The sequence below is a fragment of the Drosophila sulfurigaster genome, chromosome 3 (genome assembly GCF_023558435.1).
Source record: "Drosophila sulfurigaster albostrigata strain 15112-1811.04 chromosome 3, ASM2355843v2, whole genome shotgun sequence".
Classification (NCBI taxonomy): domain Eukaryota; kingdom Metazoa; phylum Arthropoda; class Insecta; order Diptera; family Drosophilidae; genus Drosophila; species Drosophila sulfurigaster.
Genome location: NC_084883.1, coordinates 25,538,469 through 25,559,973, shown reverse-complemented (window position 1 = coordinate 25,559,973; position 21,505 = coordinate 25,538,469). Strand labels below are relative to the sequence as shown.

General features: G+C 39.0%; 4 protein-coding genes across 4 annotated transcripts; all 4 read left to right on the top strand.

The window, feature by feature from the left end:
* The first annotated feature begins 503 nt into the window (after positions 1-503).
* LOC133843826 (uncharacterized) lies at positions 504-2,008 on the top strand. Its single transcript, XM_062277556.1, has 2 exons — positions 504-1,033; positions 1,089-2,008. Exons 1-2 carry the CDS (start codon positions 623-625, stop codon positions 1,245-1,247), a joined length of 570 nt encoding a protein of 189 aa, XP_062133540.1. The 5' UTR covers positions 504-622; the 3' UTR covers positions 1,248-2,008.
* Positions 2,009-12,438: 10,430 nt separating this feature from the next.
* LOC133843821 (uncharacterized) lies at positions 12,439-13,565 on the top strand. Its single transcript, XM_062277548.1, has 2 exons — positions 12,439-13,471; positions 13,529-13,565. Exon 1 carries the CDS (start codon positions 12,485-12,487, stop codon positions 13,403-13,405), a length of 921 nt encoding a protein of 306 aa, XP_062133532.1. The 5' UTR covers positions 12,439-12,484; the 3' UTR covers positions 13,406-13,471; positions 13,529-13,565.
* LOC133843811 (uncharacterized) lies at positions 13,566-15,906 on the top strand. The gene is made up of 6 exons (XM_062277533.1): positions 13,566-13,843; positions 13,901-14,215; positions 14,273-14,587; positions 14,645-14,959; positions 15,017-15,331; positions 15,389-15,906. Exons 1-6 carry the CDS (start codon positions 13,777-13,779, stop codon positions 15,730-15,732), a joined length of 1,671 nt encoding a protein of 556 aa, XP_062133517.1. The 5' UTR covers positions 13,566-13,776; the 3' UTR covers positions 15,733-15,906.
* An 894-nt stretch (positions 15,907-16,800) lies between these two features.
* On the top strand, positions 16,801-17,424 carry LOC133843830 (uncharacterized). The gene is made up of 2 exons (XM_062277569.1): positions 16,801-17,108; positions 17,181-17,424. Exons 1-2 carry the CDS (start codon positions 16,895-16,897, stop codon positions 17,330-17,332), a joined length of 366 nt encoding a protein of 121 aa, XP_062133553.1. The 5' UTR covers positions 16,801-16,894; the 3' UTR covers positions 17,333-17,424.
* Positions 17,425-21,505: the final 4,081 nt, after the last annotated feature.

Here is a 21,505-nt window from a genome sequence, read left to right as displayed (position 1 = left end):
GTCACTTGGTTGACATCCATGCATTTATTATAAGCAACTTAACTAAGTTATCAAGCTACCACGTTGCAACTTTTTGATAGTCATTACGATGAGCTGGCCAAGGAATAAACTGTTAGCCTGGGTGTCATACTTTTTCGCTTTCACTGGATCCAGCAAGTTTTACTTTGACATGGACATCGGGCAATTAAGAAAATCGCGATTTCTATGCTATTATTCAGTTTTTGTAAACTTCCTAGGACTGTGTCTACTGTGTTTTTCTATATATTCAACTTATGAACATGATCGTATACATGCTATTCGCAGCAACTTTATACGTGTTTTTAGTTTTGTCAATAGTTATCAATATGTCGGATGGTATTGCGTCTACGTAAACTTGGTTCAGTTTCATCAAATTGAAATTGTTAAATTATTTCGCGAATTGCAGAAAATTCAGAAATATTTTGGCATGAATTCCAAAAGTCCGAAACTAGAGAAACTATATCTTTGGAGAGATATGGCATTCGTCATATCGAATGCCATAGTGTTGGTCACTTGCGATGACACCACGCACTTTAAATTTTTCAGAGTGTATAAACTTTGTTGCTCAGTGATTGGAAATGGCGCCTATATTTTTGGTATATATATGCTCTGGAACATCAGGCGATGCTTTTGTAATGTGCTAAGTTGGCTGGAGGATTTGGAACATCGCTGCTTAGAGTACAAAGAGTTACGACGTCTGCAACGAATTCATCAGCAATTGATTAATGTAACCAAGACATTTTCATCGGTTTATAGTCACATTTTATTCTATTTTCTGATGCGTACTTCGTATTTTTGTATGACATCTTTATATTTTACCATACGCATCTATTATTCGAAGCCCAAAATGATTATTCCCCTAAAATATCAACTACTAATGCCATCGTTGTGCATCAACAGCATATTATTGCTATTTACACAGGGAAGCGCCACAGGACGAATGGAAAAATTTTCAAAGGAAACTAAGGATATTTTGCGTCGCTCATGTGATCAGCCTGAATTGCTGGAACGAAGTGTAAGTTGTTGTAATGAAGTATAAGATATCCTAAGATTAAAACTACCTCTTACAGAACTCTTTGCTGGGTTTACATCTCAGCTTGGAGAGGACAGACGTTCGTCTCTATGGACAGGTGACCATTAATCGTCGGCTATGCTTCACCTTTCTCTCGCAAATTCTAGTCTATGTGATCTGTATAATTCAAGAAGATTTTAATATTATATGGCACTAACTACAATCTTAATCAATGTGTTGCGTAGACTTGAAGTTAGAGTATGGCGCATAGTGAATGGGTAAGTGAGCTTAAGCCTTTCGCATGGAGCACCTGCTGTAGACTACTCATGAAACTAAAAGTACAACTGGCCAGCGGCGATATCGATTTGGATATGGACACAGCCATTTCATTGATTGCTCCTGGCGCTTGCCATTCAATTGTGAGCAAACTAGACGAACTACTTTTACCTACTTGCCAACTACTGAACAAAAGAAGTTGAACGAAGAGTAAAAGTGGCTTGAAATTAAGTGTGCATAATCTAGAGAGATGCCTCATGGATATAAATTCTATTTAAAGTTAAAGTATCTACGAGATGCAGAAGTATCTTTCAGATGTTGCCTGCGTCATCAATCATTTGCTCTGGCTGAAACGTGGCAATTGCAGCTGGAGAACAGACATGTCATGGACTAGACAGAGCGTAGTTAAGCAGTAGAAAGAGAACTTTGAGTAGTTGGCATCGTTATCAAATCGTGATAATTGCCCTGCAGCTGCAGAGAAGCTTTCAGACATGTCCCGACGCATTTAGCCAACTTTAGGCAGCTGACTGGTAGACTTGGCTGACAACTCGTCTTGTAATCCTTGTAAAATTTACTTTAATTATTTAACAATGTTTATTACATGTAAAATGACAAAACGCGACTTGCGTGCCGTCGTCGTGTGGCAGCTGAAAAGGACCTGAAAAAGGAGCTGAAAATCGAGTGAATATTTCACACCTGCTGCGCTGCGCCTGCGCTACAATTATTGGCAACGAAATGTAATAAATACAATAAACTGGAATGCCGGGTTAAATTAATTAGGCTTTTAATATTTATGCTTTCGATGGGCGTCCCAGAAACACATGCAAAGGGTATGCTCAAGTTATGAATATGAAAAGTTAGACTATCTTTAGGGGTTGTTTAAAGTTCCCTCGATGTTTTGTATCTCAATTAAGTTGCAGATATTCAGACACGGAGAAGATTCGCTCGCTTATAATACTCTTAGCATTAATATTTAAATATATACTTTCTTAAAGGTGCAGGTATAACATAGTTGAGAGCTCAGCTTTAACGCTACTGTTATGATTTGCATTTGGCGACGACAAGCAGCTAAAGCGACCAAGGACATGGCCCAGGACTCGGTTGCTAGTTTCGTGCGCCACGGCAATTAATAAAACGAAAAGGTGACCGTAAATTTTTCGAGTTGACATTAACTTAGCTGGTGGTGCAAAATGGCCAAGCCAAGCCACGTCGTAGACTGCAAAGGGTGCAGGATAATTATAGGACTAAGCATGTATTATGAATTGTCAACGGCGAGCACAAACCAAAAAAAAAGGGAAAAGAAAAAAAATATATAAATGTCGCCAGACATGAGACAAGTTGGCGACCAGTTTTATGCGCTGAAGGATTCTCTTTAACGTGAATCAACTTTCATTTTTATAAAAATACAGCAATTATAACTACAAGATTAACAGCAACAGGCGGCTGATGGCTGATGTCTGATGGCCTCGAGTCCTGTTCTGACATGGCCCTTTCATAATGTCAACGCTCTGCAAACTGAAGTGGATATACTGCTGTGTGAAGGGCCATTTTACGATGAGTATTGTGCACATTAAAAGGAATATTTTGATGAGCTTTGAATGTGAATGAGCTGCGTCGAATGAATATGCAAGCACACTCTCTCACACTCACACACAGAGTAACCCAATTCCTCAGGCGATTGCCGCAATCACAACGTAGAATTTCCCATCATCAGCAAAATTTGCCAATGCTCGTGAAGTTTTCATGGGATTTTCGCATAAACAAAAACATTTTGGCACACTTAATGTTCAACAATGCAAATCTGCGCAAATATTGGATACCCAAGAACAACAACAATAAGAAGAAGGGGAGTACCACAGAGATCACAATCCAAATACGAGTGCTCTTTTGACTGGCGTATTGATGTCAGCGGTTGAGGATTATGCATTATGACGCTGTCATTTTGTTTTTGGTTTTTTTTTGTTGTTTTTTGCGGTTTGCGTTTTGCATTTCTCAGGGACTTATCGGAGTTCTGTGTTGCCTACACATCTTTCGGTGGACTGACTGTCAGATTGGCAGCTGAGCTCAGAGCATGAAAGAGAGAAAAAGATATTTACTTTCACCATAACAACAGCAGCAGAAACTTCATTGTTATCGGTGAACAACAATCGGGAATCGGGCAATTGGGTTTCTGCAACTGCCAGCATAAAAATTAGTGAGCCGTAAAGAGAGTTAATACGAGTACTCGATGGCGATTGCAAATGCAATCAGATACAAGGCAATCATAACAAATTGTTAAAGGGTATCAATTGGCATCGACAGTCGCTCAGCTGGATGGATTTCTTTTATTCACTTGTGAGTTCGTTTCGTGCAAAAGTGAAATGTGGCTAATCAAGACGCAATGCAAGTCAAAGTTATATGAATTATGCGCCAGATATGCAACGAGCCGCACATCCGCATCCCCCGCTTACCGTTCCCCTTCCCCATCCCATTTCCATTACGTTTTCCATAGTCAGACATGGCACACTTCCAACGGTGACTCGGTTGCGACATAATTAAAACGCAACATAAATAAACTCAAGCGATGATGAATTGGCCAGCTGGGCAGCGAGGAGACATCGCTCGTAGTCGACGTAGGAAATGTGCGTTAATCCAATTAAATGCGCAATTTGCATGTGCAACAACAGCAGCAACAGCAACAATGAGATGCAACCTCGAAACGTTATTAATTAAAATTGGAAGCGCTGAGTGCAATTAACATTAATTTAATACAACAAATAGAGGCAGGCATTGGACTTGGAAATGCTTTTGGTAATTGCCAATTGGGAGCAGCCATTATGCAGCTGCTGCTGCAAGTGCATCGTGCCACATGCCACACGCATTCGTTTAGCACAGCACTCGAGGCTCGAGCCTCGACAATTTGGGGCAATGTCCTGCCCTGTCAGCGAGTTTGTTTTGGCTGCTTCGCTGCATGTTTGTTTTGTTGTGTTGTGTTGTTTGGTCTGTTGTTTAGGTTGTTCAACCCGCTGGCCGTATTTCTTGTGCCACAGCAGCAACAGCAGCTGCTGCCTACGTACATACTATTATACTCCTCTGTATGTGGCACACAACAAGTCTTCTCGTCCCGTCCTTCGTCCTTCTGCGCTTTCCTTCCAAGTCCGGGTCACACGCCAGCAGCCATTTAAAAAGGCATTCAAAGCCGTTCCTCTCCAGCGAGAACGGAACAAATCAAAGCCAAAGGCAACAGCAACAGCAACTCCAGCGGCGCCACGTGCCGCACGATGATAACATGGAAATCCTTGCAAAATAAAGTGCAGTGTAATGTGCTCATTCTACATACTCAAGCTGCACTGAGAGAAGTCAAGATGGTGCTTCATTTATGCTTTTACCTTTTAAAAGTGTGCTGTTCTCAGATTTTATTCGCTTTGGTTGACAATCTGGTATATTTTGTACTCTATGACCTAATAGTATATCCATATATATTTGATTTTTTTTAGTATATTAATTATTTAATATATTTTTGCTTTTATAGAAAATGGTTAGCGGATATCTCACAGTCGAGCACCTTCGATTAAAGTTTTCAATTTGTTCTTTTAATTTAAGTACATAAGATGACGTTTTAGGATGATATTAAAAACAAATAGAGCTGCTATAGAAACCATCTATAATATTCATAATTTTAAAGAAATTTCATTTAAGATTTAAGGTTTAAAATCTTGTGTATTTTACCAATCTTATAACATTAACAGCAAAAATAAAAGTCAAAATAAAGTATACGACTCATAAAACAATTATTTTCTACAAATTAACATGCTAACTGGCCGAACATAAATACGCCTTATTCATGAAATATTTATTTGAATTGCAATATGATGCTCATAAATTTCTGCCAGTGTACGCACATACTCGTAAAGTACACAGTAGAGTGTCTCAGTTCCCTGGGGAGCGATTTCGGACAGCAGCAAGGCCCATAACATAACATGAGCCATCATTTAGACACTGTGAAAGTAGTAAGAGGCGAGCAGTGTGGTTAAACTTGCGATGAGGGGCAGCAGTAGCAGTCAGAAGGGGGAATGGGGGCAAAGTAACATTTTGAAATTTTAACTTGTACAATTTGCATGAGCCGCAAGTAAAAGTAAAAACGATACTTTTGCCTCTAAACACCGAACTTTGGTCATAAAGCAGCAGCAACAACAAACAAGTAAACCGGGCGACAGACAAAACACATGCCACAAGCGGTGGCAACAACGCTCACAACTCGAAGAAGAAGAGCGGCAACAACAATACGAATAAAGGAATAATAAGCACGCGTCCTTTGTGTCCTGGCCACGACACATATTCGGGCAAAATGTTGCCATTCTCTCGATGTCCCTGTCGTTGTGTTGTCGTCGTTGTCTGACTGTCGTCTAAGCTGACAACAACGCAAACAGACACGGACACGTGCAACACCCCCTGGGGCAGCATCGAACGTTTAAAGGGGACAGAGAGAGAGACAGTGGAGAAGTGTTTGCATGTGTTAATGATGGATTGTTTACAAGAATTTGAGTCCTTTGGAAACGGTTTCTAATAGCTGCTGAATGCCCCTTGTCCTCTGCTCCCTTAACTCCCGCCACAGCCAGGTTGCAGGGCTTCTTTTGGTGGCGACACCCTTTTACAGCTGCAAATTTGCATAAACAAGTAGTCGAGTACTCGTGTATTCGTATTCGATTATTTTTGCCCCATTCAGTTTCACCTTCAGTTCGAACTTTGAATATGGCCATTTCCATTTCCGCCATTTAACCAGAATTGTGGCCTCGATGCTTGCGGTCCTTTTTTTTGTTGGGCACGTGATTTCATTGCGACAATTAATTTTGTGCAGCTCATTAAACATATTTTCCAAAATGGCAAAAGGGGCTGCTCCGGTCTGGCTTTAAAGGATACGTCTGCTACGCAATACACTCAAAAATCTCCACTTTGCCTTTATGTGGCAACAAATTGAAGTTAATGGCTTGGGATGGGGCGGGCGATATTCAATGGCCCCAGTTGCCCTTTATAAAAGTTAATGACGCCGCCAGATAGCTAATATGCGCACGATTTGTGAGTTTGGGTTAACGCTTTAGGCCAGTTGCGTTGCCATTTTACTACGCAGCCATTGCCAGACAATGCCAGGAAATGATGTTTACAATGAACTCAAAATATGTCGGAACATAAGCAGGTGAGTCGATTGCAACTATAAATTAAACTATGCTTTGAGAGCCCGACACAACAAGATGGCAACCCAAGATACCGAGTGGAGAAAGTGCCCAAGGGCAGCTCGAAGTTCAATAAATTATGGCACTCAAATAGTTTGAATAGGTGTGAGTATGTTTACTACTTGCCTAGGATAATAATGTGTGCTTTGATGGCAGCGATAACAGAGTTGCGAAGGTTTACAACACTGCTACTAAAATGGAGTTACACTATTAATGTACTGATGTAGTACCACTAACCATATAATATTTACATAGTACATAACATACATTAGAACTTCTAATCGCAGTTTCTACAATTTCAGATGAGCAATCTCAGATACGTATATTTACCGAAAACAAACGAGATAATAATGTCATTAATTCTTAAATAAATGTCAATGAAATGTTCATCGTTCCGTTTGTTCATAAAAAAACACACCTAGATCTATAAAGTTTGATGACAAGTTGAAATGAAGTTGAAATAATATTCTAAAATATCTCAGATACCATTGCAAACATAATCTTGGTAAAGTTACCTAGACTATATAATCCCAGAGCTCACAGTCAGTTCAAATCAAAATATTTTAACTAAAAAGCTAAAAAAACCCAATGATGTGTGTGTTTTTATCCAAAATCGTGATTTATTCAATTATATCGCTTGGGATGATTTCAGGACAAGATTATGAGGAAGAACAATTTGGACTGAAACCCTTAGAATGCTATGCAGAATATAAACCGGACACGCGATGCGAATTGTCGTTGCTATGGCCGATATTGACAATCATCATGCTAATGTTGTTTGTCGCAAGTTTCTTTGCAATAAATGCCTTAATGATGTGGAAGAAACTAATGTGGAAGAATTGGCAACTCCAAGGGCGTAGCAATAGAAGAGATGATGAATACGGTGATGGTCCAAGAAATAAAATCGATCAAGAAGTCGTTAAAGAAGTCCATCAAAATGCCGATCCAGAAGTCGATCATAATGGCAATCGATATATTGACGCCTTACAAAAAACGATTCCGCAATCTAAGGCCATCACTACACTTGAACAATTACTGATTGATATTGAAAACTGTTATAATAATAAATAAATAAATTAAAAACTTTAAAATCTCTCCTCACTAACAATAATACTATCGTACATTATTATACTAATAATAATCTGGCAATTCAATAAAGTCAGTTCATATGAACACATCACGCAACGCATACACAACATTATTGGCGACGAGGAGAAAAATTCGAAGAAAAATAAAATAAAAGTGAATCGTGTCGCGTAGTCGTTGATATTCATCAAGATGCCGGCAGATGACAACTTAATACAAGCAATTCTTGCTCAACAGCAAGAATTTACAACAGCGATATTGCAGCAGCAACGCAATTGGATGCAAGAAATATTAGAAAAGAACGCAGCTCCAAATGTGAGTGATTCAAGCCACGCGGGTGAATCTCTGTGTCCTCCATTTCATGTATTTGACAAAGAAATACAAAATTGGGAGTCATATCTCGAACAATTATCGCAACATTTTAATGCATATTCGGTCAGTGCAGATCAAAACAAAAGCTTATTTTCTTTCGTGGTGTGGTGTAACAATATTTGAACTCATAAAAATCTGTTCGGCACTAACAATTTGAACACATATACATACAAACAACTCACAGACAAGCTCACAGATCATTTCACAACGAAACGACACATTGTGGCAGCTCGGTACGAATTCTTTAAAAGAGGAATGCAACATTCACAAACACATAGAGAGTGGGTAGCCGATTTACGCGGGATCGCTCGTGAATGTCAGTTTGTATGTAAATCGGAAGGTTGTTTGTCAAAATATGTAGATGAAATGATACGAGATCAGATCATAGTACATACTCCATACGATGCAGTTCGTGCATCTGCTCTTCAGAAGTCACAGCCAACTCTGGAAGATGTGCTCATAGTTGCAGAAACCTATGAGACAACGACAAAACCGTAGCAACGCTGAAAGAAAATGTTGAAAAAAATATTCCACTTAATGCAGTAAACGCGTATTCAAAGAACTCGAGAGTTACCAGCTCAAACAAAAACGCATTAAAATCGTGCTCGGGTTGTGGACATTCTCACAAAAGAGAGAAGTGCAAGTTTCGCGATGCTGAATGCCATAAGTGCGGTAGAAAAGGACATATAGCTGTCGTCTGTATGTCAAAGCAAGACAAAACACAGTTGCGAAATAGATTCCAAGGCCAAAACAAAACAAAAGCGAAACAAACGAAATAGAAGCAATAGAAGCAGTGAACAGTATTACAGGCGTAGTAAAAGTGAAATGAACAAAAAAGTCATTGATCTTGAAATACTTAAACAAGTGATTTCATTTCAAATGGACTCAGGAGCAACAGCTTTTGTAATTAATTCAAATACATATGCGCTTTTAAACAAACCAGTATTGCACAAGTGCTCGCGAGTGTTACATGCGTTTGGACATACACCAATTCCATTACTCGGAGAGCTGCACACTGTCGCGAAGTGTGGCAAAAATGAAAAAGAAATAATCATAATTGTGGCAAATGTGGAACATTCGACCAATCTTTTCGGAATGGATTTATTCAAAACATTCGGGTTTGATATAATGCCAGTGTCGAACATTAATGAAGTGCGCAGTAACGAAGTGAGTGACATCTGCAAAAAATATAAAGACGTATTTGAGTCAGCAATGGGAGCTATCAAAGACTTCAAAGCCAGCATAGTCCTAAAATCGTCAGCAACGCCAAAATTTTACAAAAGCCGCCAAATTCCTTTCGCACAAATTGAGCAATTCAAGGCAGAAGCAGACAGGCTCACACAAGCCGGAATATGGAAACCAGTCAAGTTCAGCAATTGGGCATCCCCAATTGTTCTAGCACCAAAACCAGGTGGAGCAATTCGGATTTGTGGCGACTTTAAGCAAGCAGTAAACGCACAAATCGATGTGGAACAGTATCCGTTGCCTACAAAGGAATCTCTATTTCATATCATCCGTCATGGTTAGCAATTTAGCAAAATAGATCTCAAGGATGCTTATCTACAAATGGAACTGGATGAGGAATCCAAGAAAATCATGGTCGTGAACACACCGCTGGGGCTTTTCCAATATCAGCGTCTTCCATACGGCATAGCCAGCGCACCAGCAATCTTTCAAAGATATTTAGAGCAACTTCTAAAGGGGATAGAAGGTTGTGGAAATTATCTGGATGACATCATCATCTCAGCGCCGACCAGTGAAGAACATTTAAAGAGAATAGACCAAGTTCTAGCAATCCTTCAGGAAAATGGAATTAGATGCAAAATCGCGAAATGCTTCTTTTTCGAAGATGAAGATTAGCGCACATGGAATTCTTCCAGACAGCTCAGGCCTAGAAGCGGTTAAACTACTGAAACCTCCTGAGAATCTGCAGCAATTGGAAGCATTTATGGGTAAAGTAAATTACTATTGCAACTTTATTCCAAATTATTCGCAATTGGCTGCTCCCATGAACCAACTTCGCAGAAAAATGTAGATTACACGTTTGGACCTCAGCAGCAACAAGCATTTACGGATTTAAAGTCGCACATTATCAATGCAACGCAACTAGCCCACTTCGACGAAAATTTACCGCTAATACTTGCAACTGATGCATCATCGTTTGGTATTGGAGTAGTGCTTTCCCATCGTCAGCATAACGGCACAGAAAGACCAATAGCTTTCGCTTCAAAAACTTTAGACAAACACCAGGTGAAATACAGCCAAATCGAAAAGGAAGGACTTTCTATAATCTTTGGAGTAAAACGATTTCACCAATATTTATATGGAAGAAAATTTACGTTGATAACAGATCACAAGCCACTTGTAACTATTTTCAATCCAGGCAAGCATCTTCCTTCGATGACATCAAATAGGTTACAACGTTGGGCTATCATTCTTATGGCATACACCTTTGAGATTCAATATCGTGCCACAGCAGCACATGGCAACGCCGATGCTCTTTCACGCCTTCCAGTAGGTATGGACTCAGACTTCGACAAAGAAGAGGAAGCCTGCAACACAGTTCTTGAATCGTCACCGCCCATTAATGCTGACACAATTCACAAACACTTAAGCAACGACAAAGTTCTCAAACAAGTCGTACAATTCGTCACTAAAGGCTGGCCAGAAAAACTTCAACCGAGTCAAAACGATTTGTTGCCATATTTTAATCGTAGGTTTGCAATCACTACTAACCGACAACTACTTTGCTTACACACAGATGCCAGTCGTGTAATTATACCAGCCGATCTTCGCGCCCATATTCTGCAGCTCCTGCATGAAGGACATTGGGGCATTGTTCGTATGAAGCAGCTATCCAGGCAACATGTTTGGTGGCCTACCATTGACCAAGACATCAAAAATCTTGTCAATTCTTGCACCATTTGCAAATGCAACAATCCAGCACCGCCGAGAGAATATCACAGTTGGCCGGAAGCATCAACAGCTTGGGAACGTATTCACATTGACTTCGCGGGACCAATATTCGACGCCATGTGGCTAATTTGCGTAGACGCTTTCTCACAATTTCCATTTGCTGTTCAAATGCCGTCTACTACAACCGTCCACACGATTGCAGCACTATCCTCAATCTTCGCAATTGAGGGATATCCAAAAACAATAGTGAGTGACAATGGACCACAATTTACTGCTGACGCCTTCGCAGTATTTTGCAAACAAAATGGAATACAGCACATTACTACAGCACCGTTTCATCCCGCATCCAACGGATTGGCAGAGCGTTTTGTACAGACTTTCAAATTTTCTGTAAAGAAAAATTTATCTGATGGTTTGACAGTTCGAGAAGCAGTGACCAAATACCTCGCATCCTACAGGTTTACACCAAATGCCCAAGGAAAAACCCCTGCGGAATTAATACACGGTCGACCAGTTCGAACATTATTGAGCCAAATATTTGAGAAGCCTGTGCAACACAAACATGAAGACACCAAATACAGAGTTAATCAGCCGGTCTTCACTCGAAACTTTTCAAGGGGAGAAAAGTGGATTGAAGGAATAATTGATCGTACAGTCGGGAAAATGATGTACATAGTTCGCACCAAAAGTGGCTATGTTAAACGCCATTATAATCAGCTCAAATCAAGATCCTCAAATGATAACGACGATGACAAATCAACCAACTTCTGGTTTGTACCTGACATCCCTACTAAAAGTCCAGAGTCTCAATACCGAGATGAACCGTTAAACTCATCATCCGCTCAGAAACAAGCCCCTGATACACCAGCAACCGTAACCCAACAGACCAAGGAAGATCAACCAGCACGACGTCCATCGGGAATACCACTCCGCCAAAGCACACGAGTTCGCCAAGGAGTTAACCGATTCCAGCCAAAAGATTTTAGAAAATCAAAAACTAACAATCGCTCTTAATTTAGGGAGGAGATGTGTTATATATACTGAAATTAAAAACTTTAAAATCTCTCCTCACTAACAATAATACTATCGTACATTATTATACTAATAATAATCTGGCAACTCTGTAATCACCAATTTCTTATACATACATATTTAATAAAGTCAGTTCATATGCACACATCACGCAACGCATACACCACAAAAATAAAAAAACCACATCAAAAAATCTTATCTAGTTCAGGAGTTATTAATAAATGCCACAAAAAGTGGTCTCCTGGACCATAGTGCGTAGTTTCTACAATTTCAGATGAGCAATCTCAGATACATACTCGTATATTTACCAAAAACAAACGAGATAATAATGTTATTAATTCTTAAATATAAATGTCAATGAAATGTTCATCTTTCCGTATCTTCATAAAAAAAAACACATACCTAGATCTATCAAGTTTGATGACAAGTCGAAATGAAGTGAAATAATATTCTATTTATCTCAGATACCATTGCAAACATAATCTTAGTAAAGTTACCTAGACTATATAATCCCAGAGCTCAGAGTCAGTTCAAATCAAAATATTTTAACTAAAAAAACCCAATGATGTGTGTGTTTTTATCCAAAATCGTGATTTATTCAATTATATCGCTTGGGATGATTTCAGGACAAGATTATGAGGAAGAACAATTTGGACTGAAATCCTTAGAATGCTATACAGAATATAAACCGGACACGCGATGCGAATTGTCGTTGCTATGGCCGATATTAACAATCATCATGCTAATGTTCATTGTCGCAAGTTTCTTCTTTGCAATAAATGCCTTAATGATGTGGAAGAAACTAATGTGGAAGAATTGGCAAGTCCAAGGGCGTAGCAATAGAAGAGATGATGAATACGATGACGAACTTTATAGTATGAGTCCAAGAAATAAAGTCGATCGAGAAGTTAAAGTCGTTAAAGAAGTCAATCACAATGCCGATCCAGAAGTCGATCATAAAGGCAATCGATATATTGACGCCTTACAAAAAAAGATTCCGCAATCTAAGACCATCACTACAGAGGAACAATTACTGATTGATACTGAAAACCTCAACAACTTGATGAGATGTTTAAGCATAGCCGATAATTCAGTTTCTGATGACTTGAAAACAAACAATTCAATTGATGAGATGTTGCCCATTGATAATGATATCTATGCTAAAGAAGATGACGTTTCAAATATACAGGAACATATGACACATCTCAGTGCAGAGCGTGAAGACCAAAATAAAGAGAAATCGACGTTTATGCAACAAAATCTAATCATCATTAACAACATCTTCTCTAACATAGATAATACAAAGGCTCTCAAAATTACTTCAGTCACTGACGGATTAATGAATTATAAAGACATAAATAAGTTGGTTGCGCTACAGATCAAAAGTTGTGCTAAATCCTTAACTGAAAATAAAAATACCTTGCAAATAAACGAATTATTCGTGAATAAATTCTTAATTCAGAATCAGATCCAGAAATCGTAATGAAAATATCTAACCAATCAAATTATGGACAATCGGTGTTTAGCCCAGAAAAAAAATGGTCATCGGGTAAGTTACTAAGCCCCTATAAATTAGATGGGAATAAAACAATACTAACCCTTGCAGGAGATTCACAAGAAAGCCATGCTCACAAGATTCTTGACACCGATTTGGCGATTAATGATAACTTATCTTCGACCAGTTCGCAAATATTTAGAGCTCCATGCTACAACGATTCGCCTAACTATTCGAAGCCGTCTCTTAGTGGTAATTGCTTGATTGACTCTGATATTTCCAAGATTCCGGAAAAGAGTGTCGAATTATTCGTAAATAAATCCTTAATTCAGAATTCAGAATCAGATCCCGAAATCATAATGAAAATAATTAACCAATCATATTATGAACAATCGGTGTTTAGCCCAGAAAAAGATTGGTCATTGGGTAAGTTACTAAGCCCCTATAAATTAGATGGGAATAAAACAATACTAACCCTTGCAGGAGATTCACAAGAAAGCCATGCTCACAAGATTCTTGACACCGATTTGGCGATTAATGATAACTTATCTTCGACCAGTTCGCAAATATTTAGAGCTCCATGCTACAACGATTCGCCTAACTATTCGAAGCCGTCTCTTAGTGGTAATTGCTTGATTGACTCTGATATTTCCAAGATTCCGGAAAAGAGTGTCGAATTATTCGTAAATAAATCCTTAATTCAGAATTCAGAATCAGATCCCGAAATCATAATGAAAATAATTAACCAATCATATTATGAACAATCGGTGTTTAGCCCAGAAAAAGATTGGTCATTGGGTAAGTTACTAAGCCCCTATAAATTAGATGGGAATAAAACAATACTAACCCTTGCAGGAGATTCACAAGAAAGCCATGCTCACAAGATTCTTGACACCGATTTGGCGATTAATGATAACTTATCTTCGACCAGTTCGCAAATATTTAGAGCTCCATGCTACAACGATTCGCCTAACTATTCGAAGCCGTCTCTTAGTGGTAATTGCTTGATTGACTCTGATATTTCCAAGATTCCGGAAAAGAGTGTCGAATTATTCGTAAATAAATCCTTAATTCAGAATTCAGAATCAGATCCCGAAATCATAATGAAAATAATTAACCAATCATATTATGAACAATCGGTGTTTAGCCCAGAAAAAGATTGGTCATTGGGTAAGTTACTAAGCCCCTATAAATTAGATGGGAATAAAACAATACTAACCCTTGCAGGAGATTCACAAGAAAGCCATGCTCACAAGATTCTTGACACCGATTTGGCGATTAATGATAACTTATCTTCGACCAGTTCGCAAATATTTAGAGCTCCATGCTACAACGATTCGCCTAACTATTCGAAGCCGTCTCTTAGTGGTAATTGCTTGATTGACTCTGATATTTCCAAGATTCCGGAAAAGAGTGTCGAATTATTCGTAAATAAATCCTTAATTCAGAATTCAGAATCAGATCCCGAAATCATAATGAAAATAATTAACCAATCATATTATGAACAATCGGTGTTTAGCCCAGAAAAAGATTGGTCATTGGGTAAGTTACTAAGCCCCTATAAATTAGATGGGAATAAAACAATACTAACCCTTGCAGGAGATTCACAAGAAAGCCATGCTCACAAGATTCTTGACACCGATTTGGCGATTAATGATAACTTATCTTCGACCAGTTCGCAAATATTTAGAGCTCCATGCTACAACGATTCGCCTAACTATTCGAAGCCGTCTCTTAGTGGTAATTGCTTGATTGACTCTGATATTTCCAAGATTCCGGAAAAGAGTGTCGAATTATTCGTAAATAAATCCTTAATTCAGAATTCAGAATCAGATCCCGAAATCATAATGAAAATAATTAACCAATCATATTATGAACAATCGGTGTTTAGCCCAGAAAAAGATTGGTCATTGGGTAAGTTACTAAGCCCCTATAAATTAGATGGGAATAAAACAATACTAACCCTTGCAGGAGATTCACAAGAAAGCCATGCTCACAAGATTCTTGACACCGATTTGGCGATTAATGATAACTTATCTTCGACCAGTTCGCAAATATTTAGAGCTCCATGCTACAACGATTCGCCTAACTATTCGAAGCCGTCTCTTAGTGGTAATTGCTTGATTGACTCTGATATTTCCAAGATTCCAGAAAAGAGTGTCGATTTCATAGATATTGCTGATGAAGACTTCCATCCCAATACCCCAGAGAAGCGGGAAGCTGAAAATGGTCCCGATGAAATAGTTGAAGTCGTACTTTATGATCCGGATGGCAATCCGGTTATCGTCAATTTTCGAGTCTTGAGAGATGTTTAAGAGAATTGACTATCAATTTTCTTATACAATTTTCTTATAACCGGATTGCCATCGGGATCATAAAGTACGACTTCAACTATAAATATTGTAGATATAATATTGTAGATCAAAACGTGGTTCAGTTTAATAGAAAATGTTTGGAGCTTAAATTGTTATATATTTCTAATATTGATAGATGCATATATTGGATATGCCCATTAGGACATTTTTTAATCCATATTTATGTAAGATTGTTAATTAAAAATTCGACAAATGTCAGAAAAGCCGACGATAGGTCGGATATTTGATATAATATATTATATATATATATATATATAGTACATTTGAATCGAATCAATTTCCACTCTATTTTATTTCATACAGTGTTCAAAGGCACTTAAAAACTATATATCAAAACATTTTCAGGGAACAGTCAGTTTATTTTTTATTTTGCACAATTTTCTTGTACAAACGTAACGTAACGAAAGTTTGAAAATATGTATATAACATTTTTTAATTTGAAATTAATAAAAAATATTAAAGAACAGCATACACATATAGAATGATATATTATATTACACACTATATGAAGTATGTTTAATTTGAAGCAATATTTATTGGTGTTTACATTACCCGCAATTACACGCATTGCATGAGTTGATACTGTTGATAAGACGCTGCAACTCGGGACTTCAGTTGCTATCTCTTTCTCTCTCTCTCTGCCTGTTTCTCGGTTAGTGCCACTAATGAATAAGGTATGAATAAGATAATGATATGGCATCTTCATCGTCTAATTATGGAAGCGATGGTTTGCTGCTGTTAATTTATCGAGTTAACGCTCTGCAGTTATCGTGCGCTTTGCTGCGATAGAGTAACACTGATCGACTGTCAAATTAATCGAACTCAAGCTTTTCAGTTATCGGATTGTAATATACACATTGCAACTTACGATTTGAGTCGAAAAATAAGACGGACAATGATGTAGAGGCAGTATGCTCATTATCCAACTAATGCATCAATGGCTTGCTATAACGGATATAAATTGATCGAAATTACGCTTTGCAGTTATCGAGTGCTTTGCTGCAATAGAGCAACACTGATGAAGTGTCAAATTAAACGAACGACAGCTTAGCAGTTATCTAAGTGCAGTATTCGCATTGCAACTTGTAATTTCAATAGAAAAATGGATAAGGCAGACAATGACGTTGAGGGAGCATCTTCATCATCTAACGATGACAGCGAAGAAGATGCCGATGCGGACATTGAGGAAAGTCCCCGTGGACGCAAAAGTGTTAGCTCCATCATCGAGATGGCCATAAAAACCGAACAGGAAGCGGCCAAGGCCAACAACATCAACAAGGCCAAAACCCAAAAAGAAGATGAGCAAAAAGCGCAGGGTAAGTGAATGCGTAGTCTATTCCGAATCTTAAATCTCAGCTGAATTCTTATGCCTACTGCTCCATCTACAGAGTTAAGTCGTCTGCCGCCGCCTGCTTTGGCCATCTACTTGGAAGAGCTGGAAGCGGAGCTTTATGAGCTCAGCCAGCGTGAGGCGAGGGAGTTGTCACGGAGCAAACAGTTGCGCATCTTTGGCAGCAATCGACGCCGTCCCAGCAAGTAGTAGTGGACATGTAAATCAGCTTAGCGTGTGTGTTTGAATGATATCAAATAAATGGCCATCAATGAAAGTGAATGCGAATGTGTAACTCGCAGCGAACGAAGTCAACGTTTCTAAGTAGCAAATCCGCTTAGAGGGCTTAATTTCCTGGCTCGGACATGAAGCATGGACAGCGTGTCTATTTGGCCAAACGGACATTACACATCCGCCAGCAAGTCGCGTCGGCTTTGGGTCTTATTTAATGGCTATGGTCGTCGCCGTCGTCGTCGTCGTTGGTCTCTTGGCTCTAGTATCTCATGTGTGTTGGCATTTGACCAGTGTGGAAAGAGGAAAGTAAGGAGCCATTGCCCCCTCGTGTTGGATGTTTTTTGGGCTTAGTGCTGTGTTTGCTTTTGTCTTCCTGTTTTCGGCCATCCCATCGATCCCTATAGCATTCCCATTAGTAACTCAATTCAATGCAAATAGCAGCAACTTTATTACATGGATTTGTGCTAATTTTCCATTTCCTGATTTCACATTCCTCTCTCTCTTTCTCGCCTGGGGAATTGCAACTAGAAGTTGGCGACTCCAACAGCGAGACGATGTGTTGTTAAGTTGATTAAATTTCACGCGATTTGATTCGATTTTCAACGAAGTGAGACCACAGCTCTAAATGCATCAACTCTCCATTATGCTAAATAAATACGTCTTTCTCGCTTTTCCGTATCATTTATCAATCCCCCCCAAAAAAAGAAGCGAACTCCACTCCGTGCTGAGTTGTGTTTGGCTTTGGGGTTGTCCTGTTTACATCCTTGCTAACCCTTTGTGGCGGTTTTGTTGTTTAGGTGAATGCAGTCCGGGAGTGGTTGTCAACTCCTCCAAAAAAAGCAACGAATGCTGATGGAATGGTTTCTCTGGGTGGTTAGCGGGTGCAAATGGTTGTCATCTTCAAAAGGATTCCTCATCGCCATCCCATCAGCATCATCATCATTAGTTTTGCTTATTTGGGGTTTGTCAAAACATGGCATTACCCCAACTCCCAACTACAACACCGACTTCAACATAGTCGACTGTCTGACTGTTTTGAATGCAACATGTGTCCAGGATTTGCTTTGTTAATTTCCACGGCGCAATGCCAACCCCCGAAATAAGAGCTGCTCTAAGGGTAAATTGTAACTTGGCCATGTTTTTAAGGGTAACTTTACCTAATAGAATATGCTCATTATGCGAGCCAAATTCCCGCCTCGCCTCGAGACTCCTGAGTGTGTTTCAATGTTCGAGTGCATAACTCAAACTAAATGATTATAAATGAATTCATAATCTAAACATTGTTCTCCAACAACGACAAATATTCAAATCAGAGCCGTGCAAAGGATTTAATTTACTTAAGTGCTCCCCTTGCCTGCCCGTCCGTTCCCCCTCGAAAGGGATTTGTTTCTTCAGCTGCGGTCACCCCAATAATATTTTGGAGTTGTGTCTTTGCAAAGTGTGAGGGGGAGCTGCAAGTGCGCAGTTGGCGTCTCCCAGTGATTGCATTGTTCTCTCACCCAAAACACGAGCTGCAATCCACAGCTACAAGACTTTCTCCCAGCAGCTTGCAACATTTACATTCCCCAATTGCAACACAACTGGTGAGAAAAGCTTGAGGAAAAGTCTGCAAGTTGACTAGAGTATACCTGCACCTGATATGAAAGACTTGCTTACCCATAAAGTAACAAATTAGGGAATCCAAGTATAGATAAATACTATATATATATACTATACTATATGGTATATTTAGTATATATACCATATATATTCTATACTATATGGTATATTCAGTATATATACCATATATATATACTATACTATATGGTATATTTAGTATATATGCCATATATATACTGTACTATATGATATATTTTGTGTTTGTCTATTTTTTTGTTATAAACTGTTCGACCATAAAAGCTCGAACTAAGATTTGTGTTAACAATGCATTAATTAAATGCATAGATACATACAATTAATTTTGTATTTTAAAATAGTAGCTAAAAATAATGGTAAAGTAACTAATAAAATAATAAAATTATATTTATCTATCTTGAAATAATAATCATAAATATAACTGTGAAAATAACTTTGTTTCGAAATTTTGTAAGCCCTGATTTACTTTTATGATGAAACTAAACCAAACAGTTATATTTTCTTAAGTTATTCAACAAATAATAGTATAGAAAAAAAAAACCGTCGTGCTCTAAAAATGAGCAGCATATAATTTATACTACGAAGTGTGTTGATTATTCCGAATTGCTCAATTATAAGATGGTTGAACTTAACTAGGAATTCTTTCAGTTAAACATACATATTAAAGTCAAGACGTAGATAAAAAAAAGTAAAATATAACCATTACTTCAGCTAGAGGTGAGGGTATAAATCAACTAATTGCCATTTGATGGTTCATTTCGTGCTGTGTTTCCCAGTTCGCAGCTTTCAGGCATAACTCTGACGACCCAACAACATCCTCAAAGCATGTAGACCTCAATTGTGTGAAAGTATGCGATAGAGTGTGCTTGTATGTGTGTGTGATTGTGTGTGTAATTAATGTGTTTGTACTTTATTTAGTTGTCGGTGCATGGGAGTTTAGTTTTGGCAGCTGCTTCAGGTGCGCTCTTCTCATATATGCAGCTCATCAGCATTTAATTATAAGACAGCCAAAGGGAGAAGGACAGCGAAAGAGATGGAGAATACAAGAAAGAGAGAGAGAGAGAGAGAGAGAGACCGATTACAAGTAGATGCCTAATTATAGTTAATGCAAACTGCCGCACATTGTATGTTAATTTATTTATGTGCAATTTATGCAAATTTTCAGGTAGTTGTTACTGCGTTTTGGAATCTGGACGTGCAACCAACTAATTGCCACACACGCTGTGTGCGGCACATTCATAAATTTTATGAAAATGCTTCGGTTTATGCTTGATGTTGTCTATTTTATGTGCACTGTGCACATTAGCAGCATAAATTGTATCGCAAGTTCATTGCCTGCGTTGCTGTTGCTGTTGCTGATGCGTTCTTCAAGAGCTGCGGACAACGTGGACTCGAAATGGATTCAAAATGCTGTTCCCATTGTCTGTGGCAGACACAAAGAAAGCCAAAGCCAAGTCAAGCCAAGTGTCTGGGTCTTCGACTCCGACAGCAAAAGCAACAGCAACAGCGCCAGCGACTGGAGTTCGGGTTCGCTAAACTCCAAAAACTAAACCAAGTTGTTGGCAAACAAACAACAACAACAGTGCAGACAAAGCGCCCACGCTGCAGGATAAAGGGCACAAGCTTGTGCATCCTTTCATCTGTTTATCATAAGCTTTCTCTCTTCCTCTATATCTTTCTCACTCTGCTGAGTTATGCTGTCAAAGGTAAGCAAGTCCTGCAGAGCATATTTGTTGCTGTTGTCAGCCATTTGACATTTTATTATGGACCCTTAAGTCTATTCAGTTATTCCATCTGAAGTTTGCCTGAATTTAAACGGCACACTTGGGCGCAATTAGTGCAACTCCTCGACGACGTGGATGCCTTGGCATCCACATTGGCATCTCGGACATTGCTCATACGCGGCATAAGCCACGTTTAGAGTGGGCGAAGATTCGCTTTGCAGGTTAAAAAACTCATTAGGCTCGCTCCTCCCGCAGCGGCTGTGGCAGGAAATTAAACGAAATCCTATTAGACGCTCTATTTGCTGCACAGTCTCTGTCTCTGTCTACGTCGCCACACGATGTAATTTATGTGCACGCATTTTGCTGTGCCACAGCGTGGCAACTTTGGCGTCGACTCGTCAGCACATTTGTTCGGCCCCGAAAAAAAAAACTGAATTCTAATTATGATAGATAGTCGTGTGGCAAGCCATGCGACATGTGGCATGTGGCATGTGGCATGCTGCAGGTGCATTCCGTCACTTGGCCGAGTGTCAACTCGAGAATCAGCTTAATAAAGCAGTCGAAAATAGCCACAGCATAAACGCTGCTGCATTGCAAGTTGCAACTCCATCGGGGGCGTCGGTTTATCTTTTAACACATTCACTGATCAAAAGGAGACGTGCAAACGCTTTGATTTGGCCACATTTCGTTGTCTGCTAAGCTAGTGCACTTCCGTGTTTTTTGGGGCATGTTGCCACGCTTCCTGTCGCACTGCTGGAGACAAGATTTCTTTTTGTTTTCGCACAAACAA